Below are 17,537 nucleotides of genomic sequence, written 5' to 3'. Positions count from 1 at the left end.
GGCTCTCTGTATTCTCCACTCCATGGCTCTCTGTATTCTCCACTCCATGGCTCTCTGTATTCTCCACTCCATGGCTCTCTGTATTCTCCACTCCATGGCTCTCTGCATTCCCCACTCCATGGCTCTCTGCATTCCCCACTCCATGGCTCTCTGCATTCCCCACTCTATGGCTCTCTGCATTTTCCACTCTATGGCTCTCTGCATTCTCCACTCTATGGCTCTCTGCATTCTCCACTCTATGGCTCTCTGCATTCTCCACTCTATGGCTCTCTGCATTCCCCACTCTATGGCTCTCTGCATTCCCCACTCTATGGCTCTCTGCATTCCCCACTCTATGGCTCTCTGCATTCCCCACTCTATGGCTCTCTGCATTTCCCACTCTATGGCTCTCTGCATTCTCCACTCTATGGCTCTCTGCATTCTCCACTCTATGGCTCTCTGCATTCTCCACTCTATGGCTCTCTGCATTCCCCACTCTATGGCTCTCTGCATTCTCCACTCTATGGCTCTCTGCATTCCCCACTCTATGGCTCTCTGCATTCCCCACTCTATGGCTCTCTGCATTCCCCACTCTATGGCTCTCTGCATTCCCCACTCTATGGCTCTCTGCATTCCACACTCTATGGCTCTCTGCATTCCCCACTCTATGGCTCTCTGCATTCTCCACTCTATGGCTCTCTGCATTCCCCACTCTATGGCTCTCTGCATTCCCCACTCTATGGCTCTCTGCACTCTCCACTCTATGTCTCTCTGCATTCTCCACTCTATGGCTCTCTGCATTCTCCACTCTATGGCTCTCTGCATTCCCCACTCTATGGCTCTCTGCATTCCCCACTCTATGGCTCTCTGCATTCCCCACTCTATGGCTCTCTGCATTCCCCACTCTATGGCTCTCTGCATTCCCCACTCTATGGCTCTCTGCATTCTCCACTCTATGGCTCTCTGCATTCCCCACTCTATGGCTCTCTGCATTCCCTACTCTATGGCTCTCTGCACTCTCCACTCTATGTCTCTCTGCATTCTCCACTCTATGGCTCTCTGCATTCTCCACTCTATGGCTCTCTGCATTCCCCACTCTATGGCTCTCTGCATTCCCCACTCTATGGCTCTCTGCACTCTCCACTCTATGTCTCTCTGCACTCTCCACTCTATGGCTCTCTGCATTCTCCACTCTATGGCTCTCTGCATTCTCCACTCTATGGCTCTCTGCATTCTCCACTCTATGGCTCTCTGCATTCCCCACTCTATGGCTCTCTGTATTCCCCACTCTATGGCTCTCTGTATTCTCCACTCTATGGCTCTCTGTATTCCCCACTCTATGGCTCTCTGCACTCTCCACTCTATGTCTCTCAGCATTCTCCACTCTATGTCTCTCTGCATTCTCCACTCTATGGCTCTCTGCATTCTCCACTCTATGGCTCTCTGCACTCTCCACTCTATGTCTCTCTGTATTCTCCACTCTATGTCTCTCTGCATTCTCCACTCTATGGCTCTCTGCATTCTCCACTCTATGGCTCTCTGCATTCTCCACTCTATGGCTCTCTGCATTCTCCACTCTATGGCTCTCTGCATTCCCCACTCTATGGCTCTCTGTATTCTCTACTCTATGGCTCTCTGTATTCTCCACTCCATGGCTCTCTGTATTCTCCTCTCTATGGCTCTCTGTATTCTCCACTTTATGGCTCTCTGTATTCTCCACTCCATGGCACTCTGTATTCTCCACTCTATGGCTCTCTGCATTCCCCACTCTATGGCTCTCTGCATTCCCCACTCTATGGCTCTCTGCATTCCCCACTCTATGGCTCTCTGCATTCCCCACTCTATGGCTCTCTGCATTCCCCACTCTATGGCTCTCTGCATTCCCCACTCTATGGCTCTCTGCACTCTCCACTCTATGTCTCTCTGTATTCTCCACTCCATGGCTCTCTGTATTCTCCACTCTACGGCTCTCTCTATTCCCCACTCTATGGCTCTCTGTATTCTCCACTCTATGGCTCTCTGCATTTCCCACTCTATGGCTCTCTGTATTCTCCTCTCTATGGCTCTCTGCATTCTCCACTCTATGGCTCTCTGCATTCTCCACTCTATGGCTCTCTGCATTCCCCACTCTATGGCTCTCTGTATTCCCCACTCTATGGCTCTCTGCATTCCCCACTCTATGGCTCTCTGCATTCTCCACTCTATGGCTCTCTGCCTTCTCCACTCTATGGCTCTCTGCATTCCCCACCCTATGGCTCTCTGCATTCCCCACCCTATGGCTCTCTGTATTCTCCACTCTATGGCTCTCTGCATTTCCCACTCTATGGCTCTCTGTATTCTCCTCTCTATGGCTCTCTGCATTCTCCACTCTATGGCTCTCTGTATTCCCCATCCTATGGCTCTCTGCCTTCTCCACTCTATGGCTCTCTGCATTCCCCACCCTATGGCTCTCTGCATTCTCCACTCTATGGCTCTCTCTATTCCCCACTCTATGGCTCTCTGTATTCCCCACTCTATGGCTCTCTGTATTCTCCACTCTATGGCTCTCTGTATTCTCCACTCTATGGCTCTCTGCATTCCCCACTCTATGGCTCTCTGCATTCTCCACTCTATGGCTCTCTGTATTCTCCACTCTATGGCTCTCTGCATTCCCCACTCTATGGCTCTCTGCATTCTCCACTCTATGGATCTCTGCATTCTCCACTCTATGGCTCTCTGTATTCTCCACTCTATGGCTCTCTGTATTCTCCACTCCATGGCTCTCTGTATTCTCCTCTCTATGGCTCTCTGTATTCTCCACTCTATGGCTCTCTGTATTCTCCACTCCATGGCTCTCTGTATTCTCCACTCTATGGCTCTCTGCATTCCCCACTCTATGGCTCTCTGCATTCCCCACTCTATGGCTCTCTGCATTCCCCACTCTATGGCTCTCTGCATTCCCCACTCTATGGCTCTCTGCATTCCGCACTCTATGGCTCTCTGTATTCTCCACTCTATGGCTCTCTGCATTTCCCACTCTATGGCTCTCTGTATTCTCCTCTCTATGGCTCTCTGCATTCTCCACTCTATGGCTCTCTGCATTCTCCACTCTATGGCTCTCTGCATTCCCCACTCTATGGCTCTCTGTATTCCCCACTCTATGGCTCTCTGCATTCTCCACTCTATGGCTCTCTGCATTCCCCACTCTATGGCTCTCTGCATTCCCCACTCTATGGCTCTCGGCATTCTCCACTCTATGGCTCTCTGTATTCCCCACCCTATGGCTCTCTGCATTCTCCACTCTATGGCTCTCTCTATTCCCCACTCTATGGCTCTCTGTATTCCCCACTCTATGGCTCTCTGTATTCTCCACTCTATGGCTCTCTGTATTCTCCACTCTATGGCTCTCTGCATTCCCCACTCTATGGCTCTCTGCATTCTCCACTCTATGGCTCTCTGCATTCCCCACTCTATGGCTCTCTGCATTCCCCACTCTATGGCTCTCTGCATTCTCCACTCTATGGCTCTCTGCATTCTCCACTCTATGGCTCTCTGCATTCTCCACTCTATGGCTCTCTGCATTCTCCACTCTATGGCTCTCTGCATTCCCCACTCTATGGCTCTCTGCATTCCCCACTCTATGGCTCTCTGCATTCCCCACTCTATGGCTCTCTGCATTCCCCACTCTATGGCTCTCTGCATTCCCCACTCTATGGCTCTCTGCATTCTCCACTCTATGGCTCTCTGCATTCCCCACTCTATGGCTCTCTGCATTCCCCACTCTATGGCTCTCTGTATTCTCCACTCTATGGCTCTCTGCACTCTCCACTCTATGTCTCTCTGCACTCTCCACTCTATGGCTCTCTGCACTCTCCACTCTATGGCTCTCTGCACTCTCCACTCTATGGCTCTCTGCACTCTCCACTCTATGGCTCTCTGCATTCTCCACTCTATGGCTCTCTGCATTCTCCACTCTATGGCTCTCTGCATTCTCCACTCTATGGCTCTCTGCATTTCCCACTCTATGGCTCTCTGTATTCTCCTCTCTATGGCTCTCTGCATTCTCCACTCTATGGCTCTCTGCATTCTCCACTCTATGGCTCTCTGCATTCCCCACTCTATGGCTCTCTGTATTCCCCACTCTATGGCTCTCTGCATTCTCCACTCTATGGCTCTCTGCATTCCCCACTCTATGGCTCTCTGCATTCCCCACTCTATGGCTCTCGGCATTCTCCACTCTATGGCTCTCTGTATTCCCCACCCTATGGCTCTCTGCATTCTCCACTCTATGGCTCTCTCTATTCCCCACTCTATGGCTCTCTGTATTCCCCACTCTATGGCTCTCTGTATTCTCCACTCTATGGCTCTCTGTATTCTCCACTCTATGGCTCTCTGCATTCCCCACTCTATGGCTCTCTGCATTCTCCACTCTATGGCTCTCTGCATTCCCCACTCTATGGCTCTCTGCATTCCCCACTCTATGGCTCTCTGCATTCTCCACTCTATGGCTCTCTGCATTCTCCACTCTATGGCTCTCTGCATTCTCCACTCTATGGCTCTCTGCATTCTCCACTCTATGGCTCTCTGCATTCCCCACTCTATGGCTCTCTGCATTCCCCACTCTATGGCTCTCTGCATTCCCCACTCTATGGCTCTCTGCATTCCCCACTCTATGGCTCTCTGCATTCCCCACTCTATGGCTCTCTGCATTCCCCACTCCATGGCTCTCTGCATTCTCCACTCTATGGCTCTCTGTATTCACCACTCCATGGCTCTCTGTATTCTCCACTCCATGGCTCTCTGTATTCTCCACTCTATGGCTCTCTGTATTCTCCACTCCATGGCTCTCTGTATTCTCCACTCCATGGCTCTCTGTATTCTCCACTCCATGGCTCTCTGTATTCTCCACTCCATGGCTCTCTGTATTCTCCACTCCATGGCTCTCTGCATTCCCCACTCCATGGCTCTCTGCATTCCCCACTCCATGGCTCTCTGCATTCCCCACTCCATGGCTCTCTGCACTCTCCACTCCATGTCTCTCTGCACTCTCCACTCCATGGCTCTCTGCACTCTCCACTCCATGGCTCTCGGCATTCTCCACTCTATGGCTCTCTGCATTCTCCACTCTATGGCTCTCTGCATTCTCCACTCTATGGCTCTCTGCATTCTCCACTCTATGGCTCTCTGCATTCCCCACTCTATGGCTCTCTGCATTCCCCACTCTATGGCTCTCTGCATTCCCCACTCTATGGCTCTCTGCATTCCCCACTCTATGGCTCTCTGCACTCTCCACTCTATGGCTCTCTGCACTCTCCACTCTATGGCTCTCTGCACTCTCCACTCTATGGCTCTCTGCACTCTCCACTCTATGGCTCTCTGCATTCTCCACTCTATGGCTCTCTGCATTCCCCACTCTATGGCTCTCTGCATTCCCCACTCTATGGCTCTCTGCATTCCCCACTCTATGGCTCTCTGCATTCCCCACTCTATGGCTCTCTGCATTCCCCACTCTATGGCTCTCTGCATTCCCCACTCTATGGCTCTCTGCATTCCCCACTCTATGGCTCTCTGCATTCTCCACTCTATGGCTCTCTGCATTCCCCACTCTATGGCTCTCTGCATTCCCCACTCTATGGCTCTCTGCACTCTCCACTCTATGGCTCTCTGCACTCTCCACTCTATGGCTCTCTGCACTCTCCACTCTATGGCTCTCTGCACTCTCCACTCTATGGCTCTCTGCATTCTCCACTCTATGGCTCTCTGCATTCTCCACTCTATGGCTCTCTGCATTCTCCACTCTATGGCTCTCTGCATTCCCCACTCTATGGCTCTCTGCATTCCCCACTCTATGGCTCTCTGCATTCCCCACTCTATGGCTCTCTGCATTCCCCACTCTATGGCTCTCTGCATTCCCCACTCTATGGCTCTCTGCATTCCCCACTCTATGGCTCTCTGCATTCCCCACTCTATGGCTCTCTGCATTCCCCACTCTATGGCTCTCTGCATTCTCCACTCTATGGCTCTCTGCATTCCCCACTCTATGGCTCTCTGCATTCCCCACTCTATGGCTCTCTGCACTCTCCACTCTATGGCTCTCTGCACTCTCCACTCTATGGCTCTCTGCACTCTCCACTCTATGGCTCTCTGCACTCTCCACTCTATGGCTCTCTGCATTCCCCACTCTATGGCTCTCTGCATTCCCCACTCTATGGCTCTCTGCATTCCCCACTCTATGGCTCTCTGCATTCTCCACTCTATGGCTCTCTGCATTCTCCACTCTATGGCTCTCTGCATTCCCCACTCTATGGCTCTCTGCATTCCCCACTCTATGGCTCTCTGCATTCCCCACTCTATGGCTCTCTGCATTCCCCACTCTATGGCTCTCTGCATTCTCCACTCTATGGCTCTCTGCATTCCCCACTCTATGGCTCTCTGCATTCTCCACTCTATGGCTCTCTGCATTCTCCACTCTATGGCTCTCTGCATTCCCCACTCTATGGCTCTCTGCATTCCCCACTCTATGGCTCTCTGCACTCTCCACTCTATGGCTCTCTGCACTCTCCACTCTATGGCTCTCTGCACTCTCCACTCTATGGCTCTCTGCACTCTCCACTCTATGGCTCTCTGCACTCTCCACTCTATGGCTCTCTGCATTCCCCACTCTATGGCTCTCTGCATTCCCCACTCTATGGCTCTCTGCATTCCCCACTCTATGGCTCTCTGCATTCCCCACTCTATGGCTCTCTGCACTCTCCACTCTATGGCTCTCTGCACTCTCCACTCTATGGCTCTCTGCACTCTCCACTCTATGGCTCTCTGCATTCTCCACTCTATGGCTCTCTGCATTCTCCACTCTATGGCTCTCTGCATTCCCCACTCTATGGCTCTCTGCATTCCCCACTCTATGGCTCTCTGCATTCTCCACTCTATGGCTCTCTGCATTCCCCACTCTATGGCTCTCTGCATTCCCCACTCTATGGCTCTCTGTATTCTCCACTCTATGGCTCTCTGTATTCCCCACTCTATGGCTCTCTGCATTCTCCCCTCTATGGCTCTCTGCATTCTCCACTCTATGGCTCTCTGCATTCCCCACTCTATGGCTCTCTGCATTCTCCACTCTATGGCTCTCTGCATTCTCCACTCTATGGCTCTCTGCATTCCCCACTCTATGGCTCTCTGCATTCCCCACTCTATGGCTCTCTGCATTCCCCACTCTATGGCTCTCTGTATTCTCCACTCTATGGCTCTCTGTATTCTCCACTCTATGGCTCTCTGCATTCTCCACTCTATGGCTCTCTGCATTCTCCACTCTATGGCTCTCTGTATTCTCCACTCTATGGCTCTCTGCATTCCCCACTCTATGGCTCTCTGCATTCCCCACTCTATGGCTCTCTGCATTCTCCACTCTATGGCTCTCTGTATTCTCCACTCTATGGCTCTCTGTATTCTCCACTCTATGGCTCTCTGCATTTCCCACTCTATGGCTCTCTGTATTCTCCACTCTATGGCTCTCTGCATTTCCCACTCTATGGCTCTCTGCATTCTCCACTCTATGGCTCTCTGTATTCTCCACTCTATGGCTCTCTGTATTCTCCACTCTATGGCTCTCTGTATTCTCCACACTATGGCTCTCTGTATTCTCCACTCTATGGCTCTCTGCATTCTCCACTCTATGGCTCTCTGCATTCTCCACTCTATGGCTCTCTGTATTCTCCACTCTATGGCTCTCTGCATTCCCCACTCTATGGCTCTCTGCATTCCCCACTCTATGGCTCTCTGCATTCCCCACTCTATGGCTCTCTGCATTCTCCACTCTATGGCTCTCTGTATTCTCCACTCTATGGCTCTCTGTATTCTCCACTCTATGGCTCTCTGCATTTCCCACTCTATGGCTCTCTGTATTCTCCACTCTATGGCTCTCTGCATTTCCCACTCTATGGCTCTCTGTATTCTCCACTCTATGGCTCTCTGCATTCTCCACTCTATGGCTCTCTGCATTCTCCACTCTATGGCTCTCTGCATTCCCCACTCTATGGCTCTCTGTATTCTCCACTCTATGGCTCTCTGCATTCCCCACTCTATGGCTCTCTGCATTCCCCACTCTATGGCTCTCTGTATTCTCCACTCTATGGCTCTCTGTATTCTCCACTCTATGGCTCTCCTACTCTCCCTCTTCTTGTGAATGAAGATTTTAGGATACATGCTTGCACTGGGTTTGTATGGCCAGTAGAGGATGCAGGTGACCCGGAAGGAGAAGATTCCGAAACAGATGCATGGTGGTGATCAGAGTCAGACGTTTCATTAATCATGTATGAAGTCTCTATTTGCTAACTTGGAAGATTTATATAAAGAAAAACTCCCAAAACCTAAAAAAAAAGATAAATGTCCACCAAATTCCATCTATCGGAACCTTCAACCTTCCTGCCTGTGTCAGTCTATAGAAATCTAAAGGGAAATTCCAACACCCAGGGGATGGAAGAGGGATCAAAAAGAATTCATATTGATTTCCCCTTCAGTCTTTTCCACCAAGGTCTTCAAGGGGAGGACTAAGCTATCCTCATGGTGGCAAAACCTCCTTATATAATACAGGACTACGTGGCATTAGGGCATCAGCAATCATAACCAGACAAAATGCAGACAATGGATCTGTTACAACAACACTGATAAATTCTCTTATTTGTCCTTTTCATGAATGAAGTCTCATTGATGTCCACACTGATTAGTAGGACGTTCTGTAATGACCGCCTTCCTTTTATTATGTACAGTTCTCTGGATCCTGTAGCAGTGGCTTCCAGTCCACCTCTGGCCTTTGGATTCTTGGTGACATTTTCATCCGGGAATATTTCGTGGCATTTGATCGCGGAAATAACAGAGTTGGATTTGCACCTACTATAAAGTCATAACTTGTATTCTCTACTAAGAGGTTCATATGTGAGATTATGGCTAATGGATTCTGAATAAAGTTGGTGCAGTTTACTCCCTGCTTTGTCTTCCATTCATTGAATCTCTCCTACACGTTTACTGGCAGCAGTGTGAGTGTACTGAGGGTCTTGGGGTTAGTTGGTGCTTTAGACGGTTGGGGTCTAGTCAGTGCAATAGCTTATTCCTTGTCTTTGACTAAGTGCTACTGAGAATTGATCGACACTCAAGGGTACATTAGAGTTCATACCATTGGTGAACCTTCTGTAGATTTGTAGTACCCTTTAGCCCTGGGTAGCGTAGGATGACCCCCAAGTGGATCGGTGGGCTAGCGTTCCAACTCTTAGGGTGGACAAAATGAGTTAATCACATTCGAAAAATTAGGGAGTTTACTAGACACGATAAACGGGAGAGAAGGATGGGGCACAGGATCCCTACAAATAATTTGAAAAGAAACACACTTTTACTCCTCTAGGGAGAGGACTTTAACATGGATGGGCAAGTGGCCATACAAAATATACAAGATAAGATTGAAATAGCAATACGTAATTTAATAATATAGAAACATTAAAATTGACAAAATGCAATATACATGGCATATGTTTACAAACATCAACAAATAATTGTGCATATCCTGTTATGTTGTGTGCTACCCCCATCCATCTGTAGAAGACCCTGCAGTGGACGGAGAACAGCGAACCCAACGCGTTTCGAGATCTTACATCAATAAAGTCTCTTCATCAGGGGTGTATAAAATCGCATCACATAAAAAAGGGGGGGAAAAAACAGGATATCTGAAGATAAAAAATACAACAAAATTGATATCAATATTAAAGAGAAACAGGGTTAGATACAGGATAACTAAATGTATAAGGGGAGGGAGAAAAATAAATAAATTTAAAAAAAAAATTCTAAAAAAATTCTCTTTTTTTTTTTCCTTTCTTCTTTTCTCTTTTCCCTTTCCTTAAAGCATTTAGTTATCCTGTATCTAACCCTGTTTCTCTTTAATATTGATATCAATTTTGTTGTATTTTTTGTCTTCAGATATCCTGTTTTTTCCCCCCCCTTTTTTATGTGATGCGATTTTATACACCCCTGATGAAGAGACTTTATTGATGTAAGATCTCGGAACGCGTTGGGTTCGCTGTTCTCCGTCCACTGCAGGGTCTTCTACAGATGGATGGGGGTAGCACACAACATAACAGGATATGCACAATTATTTGTTGATGTTTCTAAACAGATGCCATGTATATTGCATTTTGTCAATTTTAATGTTTCTATATTATTAAATTACGTATTGCTATTTCAATCTTATCTTGTATATTTTGTATGGCCACTTGCCCATCCATGTTAAAGTCCTCTCCCTAGAGCAGTAAAAGTGTGTTTCTTTTCAAATTATCTGTTATATTAGGATGGGGCAATGTTGAGGCCTTTCTAGATTTGTGATGCTCAGCACCTGGTTCAATTTGATTCACCATCCCTACAAAGACAACAAAAATATCTCCAGTCTTCTGCCAGTCACAGCCATACAGACTATCCAGCAATCTGTGTACACTGGATGCTAAACACCATCAGGAAGCACAATACCTTTTAGACAAGTAGACAGGACTCACTGCAACGCCCTTCGACAGACCCAAAGTCCCAGTACATAGGGAACCGGTCAAGGGTTCAATATAGTCAAAGGGCCAAGCATAACGCCCATTTACTACCAGAGCCTCCGTCATCCTTGCCGTGTCACCCGATTCCTGGCTGGTTGGTTGCGAAGGCTTGTGACACAAGTACGGTAGTCAATAGCAACCCATGTACTGTATCTTCTCTCACTCCACTTGAATAAGCCCTGTTCTTTGGGTATACCATGCACGCACCCCTATAATAACTTTAAACCGGGCAGTAGAACTGAATAAGAAGTTATTTTTACTAAACTAGTACAAAAGCAATTCTCCAAGACATCTTCGAAACACATTCCTGACAAAGTCCTCTAAGTGCCCCTGTGGTGGTGACCCCTGAGGAAGTCATACAATAGTAAAGTCCACCAAAAATCCTTTGAAAGGCAACAGTCCTTTATCAGCATTGAGTCCATGATTTGGTAGCAATAATGCATAAAAGTCGATATAGTCCCTTGGAATTCCGACAGATTAAGATACAAGGGGAGGGAGAGAACCCGAAAATACCTGATAAATTATCTTTTTTTAATAACAACAATATAGCTGAATAACTCTCGGTGCCAACAAAAGCCACCTTTCAGTTTCCACAATCTCATCCTTTTTCAAAATTTTCTTATGTAATATTTTCATGTGATCTGCCCCCCCCCACCACCCCCCTTCTCTGACTCTTCTCAGTCTCTAATAACTTATCTGCCCCCAATCTCCTTCTCTGACTCCCCCTTCCTCTAATATCTGATCTGCCCCCCCATCTCCATCTCTGACTCCCCCTTCCTCTAATATCTGATCTGCCCCCCATCCCCCTTCTCTGACTCCCCCTTCCTCTAATATATAATCTGCCCCCCATCTCCTTCTCTGACTCCCCCTTCCTCTAATATCTAATCTGCCCCCCATCTCCTTCTCTGACTCCCCCTTCCTCTAATACCTGATCTTCCCCCATCCCCCTTCTCTGACTCCCCCTTCCACTAATATCTAATCTGCCCCCCATCTCCTTCTCTGACTCCCCCTTCCTCTAATATCTGATCTGCCCCCCATCTCCTTCTCTGACTCCCCCTTCCTCTAATTTCTAATCTGCCCCCCATCTCCTTCTCTGACTCCCCCTTCCTCTAATATCTAATCTGCCCCCCATCTCCTTCTCTGACTCCCCCTTCCTCTAATATCTGATCTGCCCCCCATCTCCTTCTCTGACTCCCCCTTCCTCTAATACCTGATCTTCCCCATCCCCCTTCTCTGACTCCCCCTTCCTCTAATATCTAATCTGCCCCCCACCCCCCTTCTCTGACTCCCCCTTCCTCTAATATCTGATCTGCCCCCCATCTCCTTCTCTGACGTGGTGTATCTAGATAAAGGAAGGCCCGTAGACGTGGTGTATCTAGATAAAGGAAGGTCCGTAGACGTGGTGTATCTAGATAAAGGACGGCCCGTAGACGTGGTGTATCTGGATAAAGGAAGGCCCGTAGACGTGGTGTATCTGGATAAAGGAAGGTCCGTAGATGTGGTGTATCTAGATAAAGGAAGGCCCGTAGACGTGGTGTATCTGGATTTTACAAAAGCATTTGACACAGTTCCCCATAAACGTTTAGTGTACAAAATAAGGTCGGTTGGCATGGACCATAGGGTGAGTACATGGATTGAAAACTGGCTACAAGGGCGAGTTCAGAGGGGGGTGATAAATGGGGAGTACTCGGAATGGTCGGGGGTGGGTAGTGGGGTCCCCCAGGGTTCTGTGCTGGGACCAATCCTATGTAATTTGTTCATAGATGACCTGGAGGAGGGGGATGGGGGGAAACGGCTCAATCTCTGTATTTGCGGACGATAATAAGCTAAGCAGGACAATAACTTCTCCGCAGGATGTGGAAACCTTCCAAGAAGATCTGAACAAATGAATGGGGGGAGGGGCAACTACATGGCAAATGAGGTTCAATGTAGAAAAATGTAAAATAATGAATTTGGGCGGTAAAAATGTGAATGTAATCTGTAGACCGGGGGGGAACCTCTGGGGGAGATGTAGGGTGGAGGACGACCTGGGGGTCCTAGAAGATGATGGGCTCAGCAATGCCAAGCTGCTGCTAACAAAGCAAACAGAATATTGGCATTAAAAAGGGATCAACTCCAGAGATAAAAGGATAAAATTAGAAGAAAAGAGGTTTAACCTTAAACTACGTAGAGGGTTCTTTACTGTAAGAGCGGCAAGGATGTGGAATTCCCTTCCACAGGCGGGGGTCTCAGCGGGGGGCATTGATAGTTTCAAGAAACTATTAGAGAAGCACCTGAACGACCACAACATACATGATATACAATGTAATACTGACATATAATCACACAACATACATGATATACAATGTAATACTGACATATAATCACACAACATACATGATATACAATGTAACACTGACATATAATCACACAACATACATGATATACAATGTAATACTGACATATAATCACACAACATACATGATATACAATGTAATACTGACATATAATCACACAACATACATGATATACAATGTAACACTGACATATAATCACACAACATACATGATATACAATGTAATACTGACATATAATCACACAACATACATGATATACAATGTAATACTGACATATAATCACACAACATACATGATATACAATGTAACACTGACATATAATCACACAACATACATGATATACAATGTAATACTGACATATAATCACACAACATACATGATATACAATGTAACACTGACATATAATCACACAACATACATGATATACAATGTAATACTGACATATAATCACACAACATACATGATATACAATGTAATACTGACATATAATCACACAACATAGGTTGGACTTGTGTCTTTTTTCAACCTCACCTACTATGTTCTGCCCCCACCTCCCCTGAATCCCCCTTCCTCTAATATCTGATCTGCCCCCCCATCTCCTTCTCTGAATATCGGATCTCAACAAAGAGGACAAGGGGGGGCTCTTTACATCTAGAGGAGAAGAGATTTCATCTCCAAATATGGAAAGGTTTCTTCACAGTAAGAGCTGTGAGGATGTGGAATAGACTCCCTGCAGAGGTGGATCTGGCCCAATCAGTGGATTGCTATAAGAAAGGTCGGGATTATTTCCTAAGTGTACAGAATATATCTGGGTGACATTTATAGGGAAAGGTGATCCGGGGAAAATCCGATTGTCTCTCGGGGGATCAGGAAGGAATTTTTTCCTCTGCTGTAGCAGATTGGATGATGGCTCTGCTGGGGTTTTCACCTTCCTCTGGGTATAGAATTGTGCATATGGGAATGTATGATAATATTATTTTTTTTGTGGTTGAACTGGATGGACTTGTGTCTTTTTTCAACCTGACTAACTATGTAATTATGATCTGCCTATTCCCCCCTCCCCCCCCCCCCCCCCCGTAGATTCAGCTTGGCTCCCCACCTTCCAATCCAATTGCAGTGTGTGCCCAGAGCAGCCTTGGGGAAGAATCAGGCCTGAGTCCAGCCACGATTGAAGCTTTCCAACCTTCTAGTATATAATGAGTGATGAGTTATGAGAAGCTGTAATAATAGTTTTAGGATCTCAGAGCTTCCAGATGACAGAATAATCCTTCCGCAGAGGGAAATCCCAATTCTTCTCACTGTAATGGAACTCAACCGTCACTTAACTATCACTTCACCAACACTAAACCGTCACTTAACTATCACTTCACCAACACCAAACCGTCACTTAACTATCACTTCACCAACACCAAACCGTCACTTAACTATCACTTCACCAACACTAAACCGTCACTTAACTATCACTTCACCAACACCAAACCGTCACTTAACTATCACTTCACCAACACTAAACCGTCACTTAACTATCACTTCACCAACACTAAACCGTCACTTAACTATCACTTCACCAACACTAAACCGTCACTTAACTATCACTTCACCAACACTAAACCGTCACTTAACTATCACTTCACCAACACCAAACCGTCACTTAACTATCACTTCACCAACACTAAACCGTCACTTAACTATCACTTCACCAACACTAAACCGTCACTTAACTATCACTTCACCAACACTAAACCGTCACTTAACTATCACTTCACCAACACCAAACCGTCACTTAACTATCACTTCACCCAACACTAAACCGTCACTTAACTATCACTTCACCAACACCAAACCGTCACTTAACTATCACTTCACCAACACTAAACCGTCACTTAACTATCACTTCACCAACACTAAACCGTCACTTAACTATCACTTCACCAAACCGTCACTTAACTATCACTTCACCAACACCAAACCGTCACTTAACTATCACTTCACCAACACTAAACCGTCACTTAACTATCACTTCACCAACACCAAACCGTCACTTAACTATCACTTCACCAACACCAAACCGTCACTTAACTATCACTTCACCAACACCAAACCGTCACTTAACTATCACTTCACCAACACTAAACCGTCACTTAACTATCACTTCACCAACACTAAACCGTCACTTAACTATCACTTCACCAAACCGTCACTTAACTATCACTTCACCAACACCAAACCGCCACTTAACTATCACTTCACCAACACCAAACCGTCACTTAACTATCACTTCACCACACCAAACCGTCACTTAACTATCACTTCACCAACACCAAACCGTCACTTAACTATCACTTCACCAACACCAAACCGTCACTTAACTATCACTTCACCAACACCAAACCGTCACTTAACTATCACTTCACCAACACCAAACCGTCACATAACTATCACTTCACCAACACCAAACCGTCACTTAACTATCACTTCACCAACACCAAACCGTCACTTAACTATCACTTCACCAACACTAAACCGTCACTTAACTATCACTTCACCAACACCAAACCGTCACTTAACTATCACTTCACCAACACCAAACCGTTCACTTAACTATCACTTCACCAACACCAAACCGTCACTTAACTATCACTTCACCAACACTAAACCGTCACTTAACTATCACTTCACCAACACTAAACCGTCACTTAACTATCACTTCACCAACACTAAACCGTCACTTAACTATCACTTCACCAACACCAAACCTTCACTTAACTATCACTTCACCAACACCAAACCGTCACCAACACCAAACCGTCACTTAACTATCACTTCACCAACACTAAACCGTCACTTAACTATCACTTCACCAACACTAAACCGTCACTTAACTATCACTTCACCAACACCAAACCGTCACTTAACTATCACTTCACCAACACCAAACCGTCACCAACACCAAACCGTCACTTAACTATCACTTCACCAACACCAAACCGTCACTTAACTATCACTTCACCAACACTAAACCGTCACTTAACTATCACTTCACCAACACTAAACCGTCACTTAACTATCACTTCACCAAACAGTCACTTAACTATCACTTCACCAACACCTAAACCGTCACTTAACTATCACTTCACCAACACTAAACTGTCACTTAACTATCACTTCACCAACACCAAACCGTCACTTAACTATCACTCACCAACACTAAACCGTCACTTAACTATCACTTCACCAACACTAAACCGTCACTTAACTATCACTTCACCAACACTAAACCGTCACTTAACTATCACTTCACCACACTAAACCGTCACTTAACTATCACTTCACCAACACCAAACCGTCACTTAACTATCACTTCACCAACACTAAACCGTCACTTAACTATCACTTCACCAACACTAAACCGTCACTTAACTATCACTTCACCAACACTAAACCGTCACTTAACTATCACTTCACCAACACCAAACCGTCACTTAACTATCACTTCACCAACACTAAACCGTCACTTAACTATCACTTCACCAACACCAAACCGTCACTTAACTATCACTTCCACCAAACACCAAACCGTCACCAACACCAAACCGTCACTTAACTATCACTTCACCAACACCAAACCGTCACTTAACTATCACTTCACCAACACTAACCGTCACTTAACTATCACTTCACCAACACTAAACCGTCACTTAACTATCACTTCACCAAACCGTCACTTAACTATCACTTCACCACCAAACCGTCACTTAACTATCACTTCACCAACACTAAACTGTCACTTAACTATCACTTCACCAACACCAAACCGTCACTTAACTATCACTTCACCAACACTAACCGTCACTTAACTATCACTTCACCAACACTAAACCGTCACTTAACTATCACTTCACCAACACTAAACCGTCACTTAACTATCACTTCACCAACACCTAAACCGTCACTTAACTATCACTTCACCAAACACCAAACCGTCACTTAACTATCACTTCACCAACACCAAACCGCCACTTAACTATCACTTCACCAACACCAAACCGCCACTTAACTATCACTTCACCAACACCAGACGTCACTTAACTATCACTTCACCAACACTAAACCGTCACTTAACTATCACTTCACCAACACTAAACCGTCACTTAACTATCACTTCACCAACACTAAACCCGTCACTTAACTATCACTTCACCAACACTAAACCGTCACTTAACTATCACTTCACCAACACTAAACCGTCACTTAACTATCACTTCACCAACACCAAACCGTCACTTAACTATCACTTCACCAACACTAAACCGTCACTTAACTATCACTTCACCAACACTAAACCGTCACTTAACTATCACTTCACCAACACTAAACCGTCACTTAACTATCACTTCACCAACACTAAACCGTCACTTAACTATCACTTCACCAACACTAAAACCGTCACTTAACTATCACTTCACCAACACCAAACCGTCACTTAACTATCACTTCACCAACACTAAACCGTCACTTAACTATCACTTCACCAACACTAAACCGTCACTTAACTATCACTTCACCAACACTAAAACCGTCACTTAACTATCACTTCACCAACACCAAACCGTCACTTAACTATCACTTCACAAACACTAAACCGTCACTTAACTATCACTTCACC

General features: G+C 46.2%; 1 protein-coding gene across 1 annotated transcript in view; it reads left to right on the top strand.

Moving 5' to 3' along the window:
* Nucleotides 1-8,934, top strand: part of LOC143975969 (pepsin A-like) — a 69,528-nt gene extending 60,594 nt beyond the window's left edge. Inside the window, exon 9 of the mRNA XM_077478498.1 lies at nucleotides 8,724-8,934. Within this exon, the coding sequence (XP_077334624.1) occupies nucleotides 8,724-8,861 (138 nt within the window). The 3' untranslated portion in view covers nucleotides 8,862-8,934. The remainder of the gene's footprint in view (nucleotides 1-8,723) is intronic.
* The last annotated feature ends 8,603 nt before the right edge of the window (nucleotides 8,935-17,537 follow it).

Source organism: Lithobates pipiens, unplaced genomic scaffold (assembly GCF_037356315.1).
Source record: "Lithobates pipiens isolate NorthernLeopardFrog02 unplaced genomic scaffold, aLitPip1_a1.2 Scaffold_13, whole genome shotgun sequence".
NCBI classification, from domain to species: domain Eukaryota; kingdom Metazoa; phylum Chordata; class Amphibia; order Anura; family Ranidae; genus Lithobates; species Lithobates pipiens.
The sequence above is the reverse complement of the archived record's forward strand: the minus strand, read 5'-3'. Positions and strand labels throughout refer to the sequence as shown.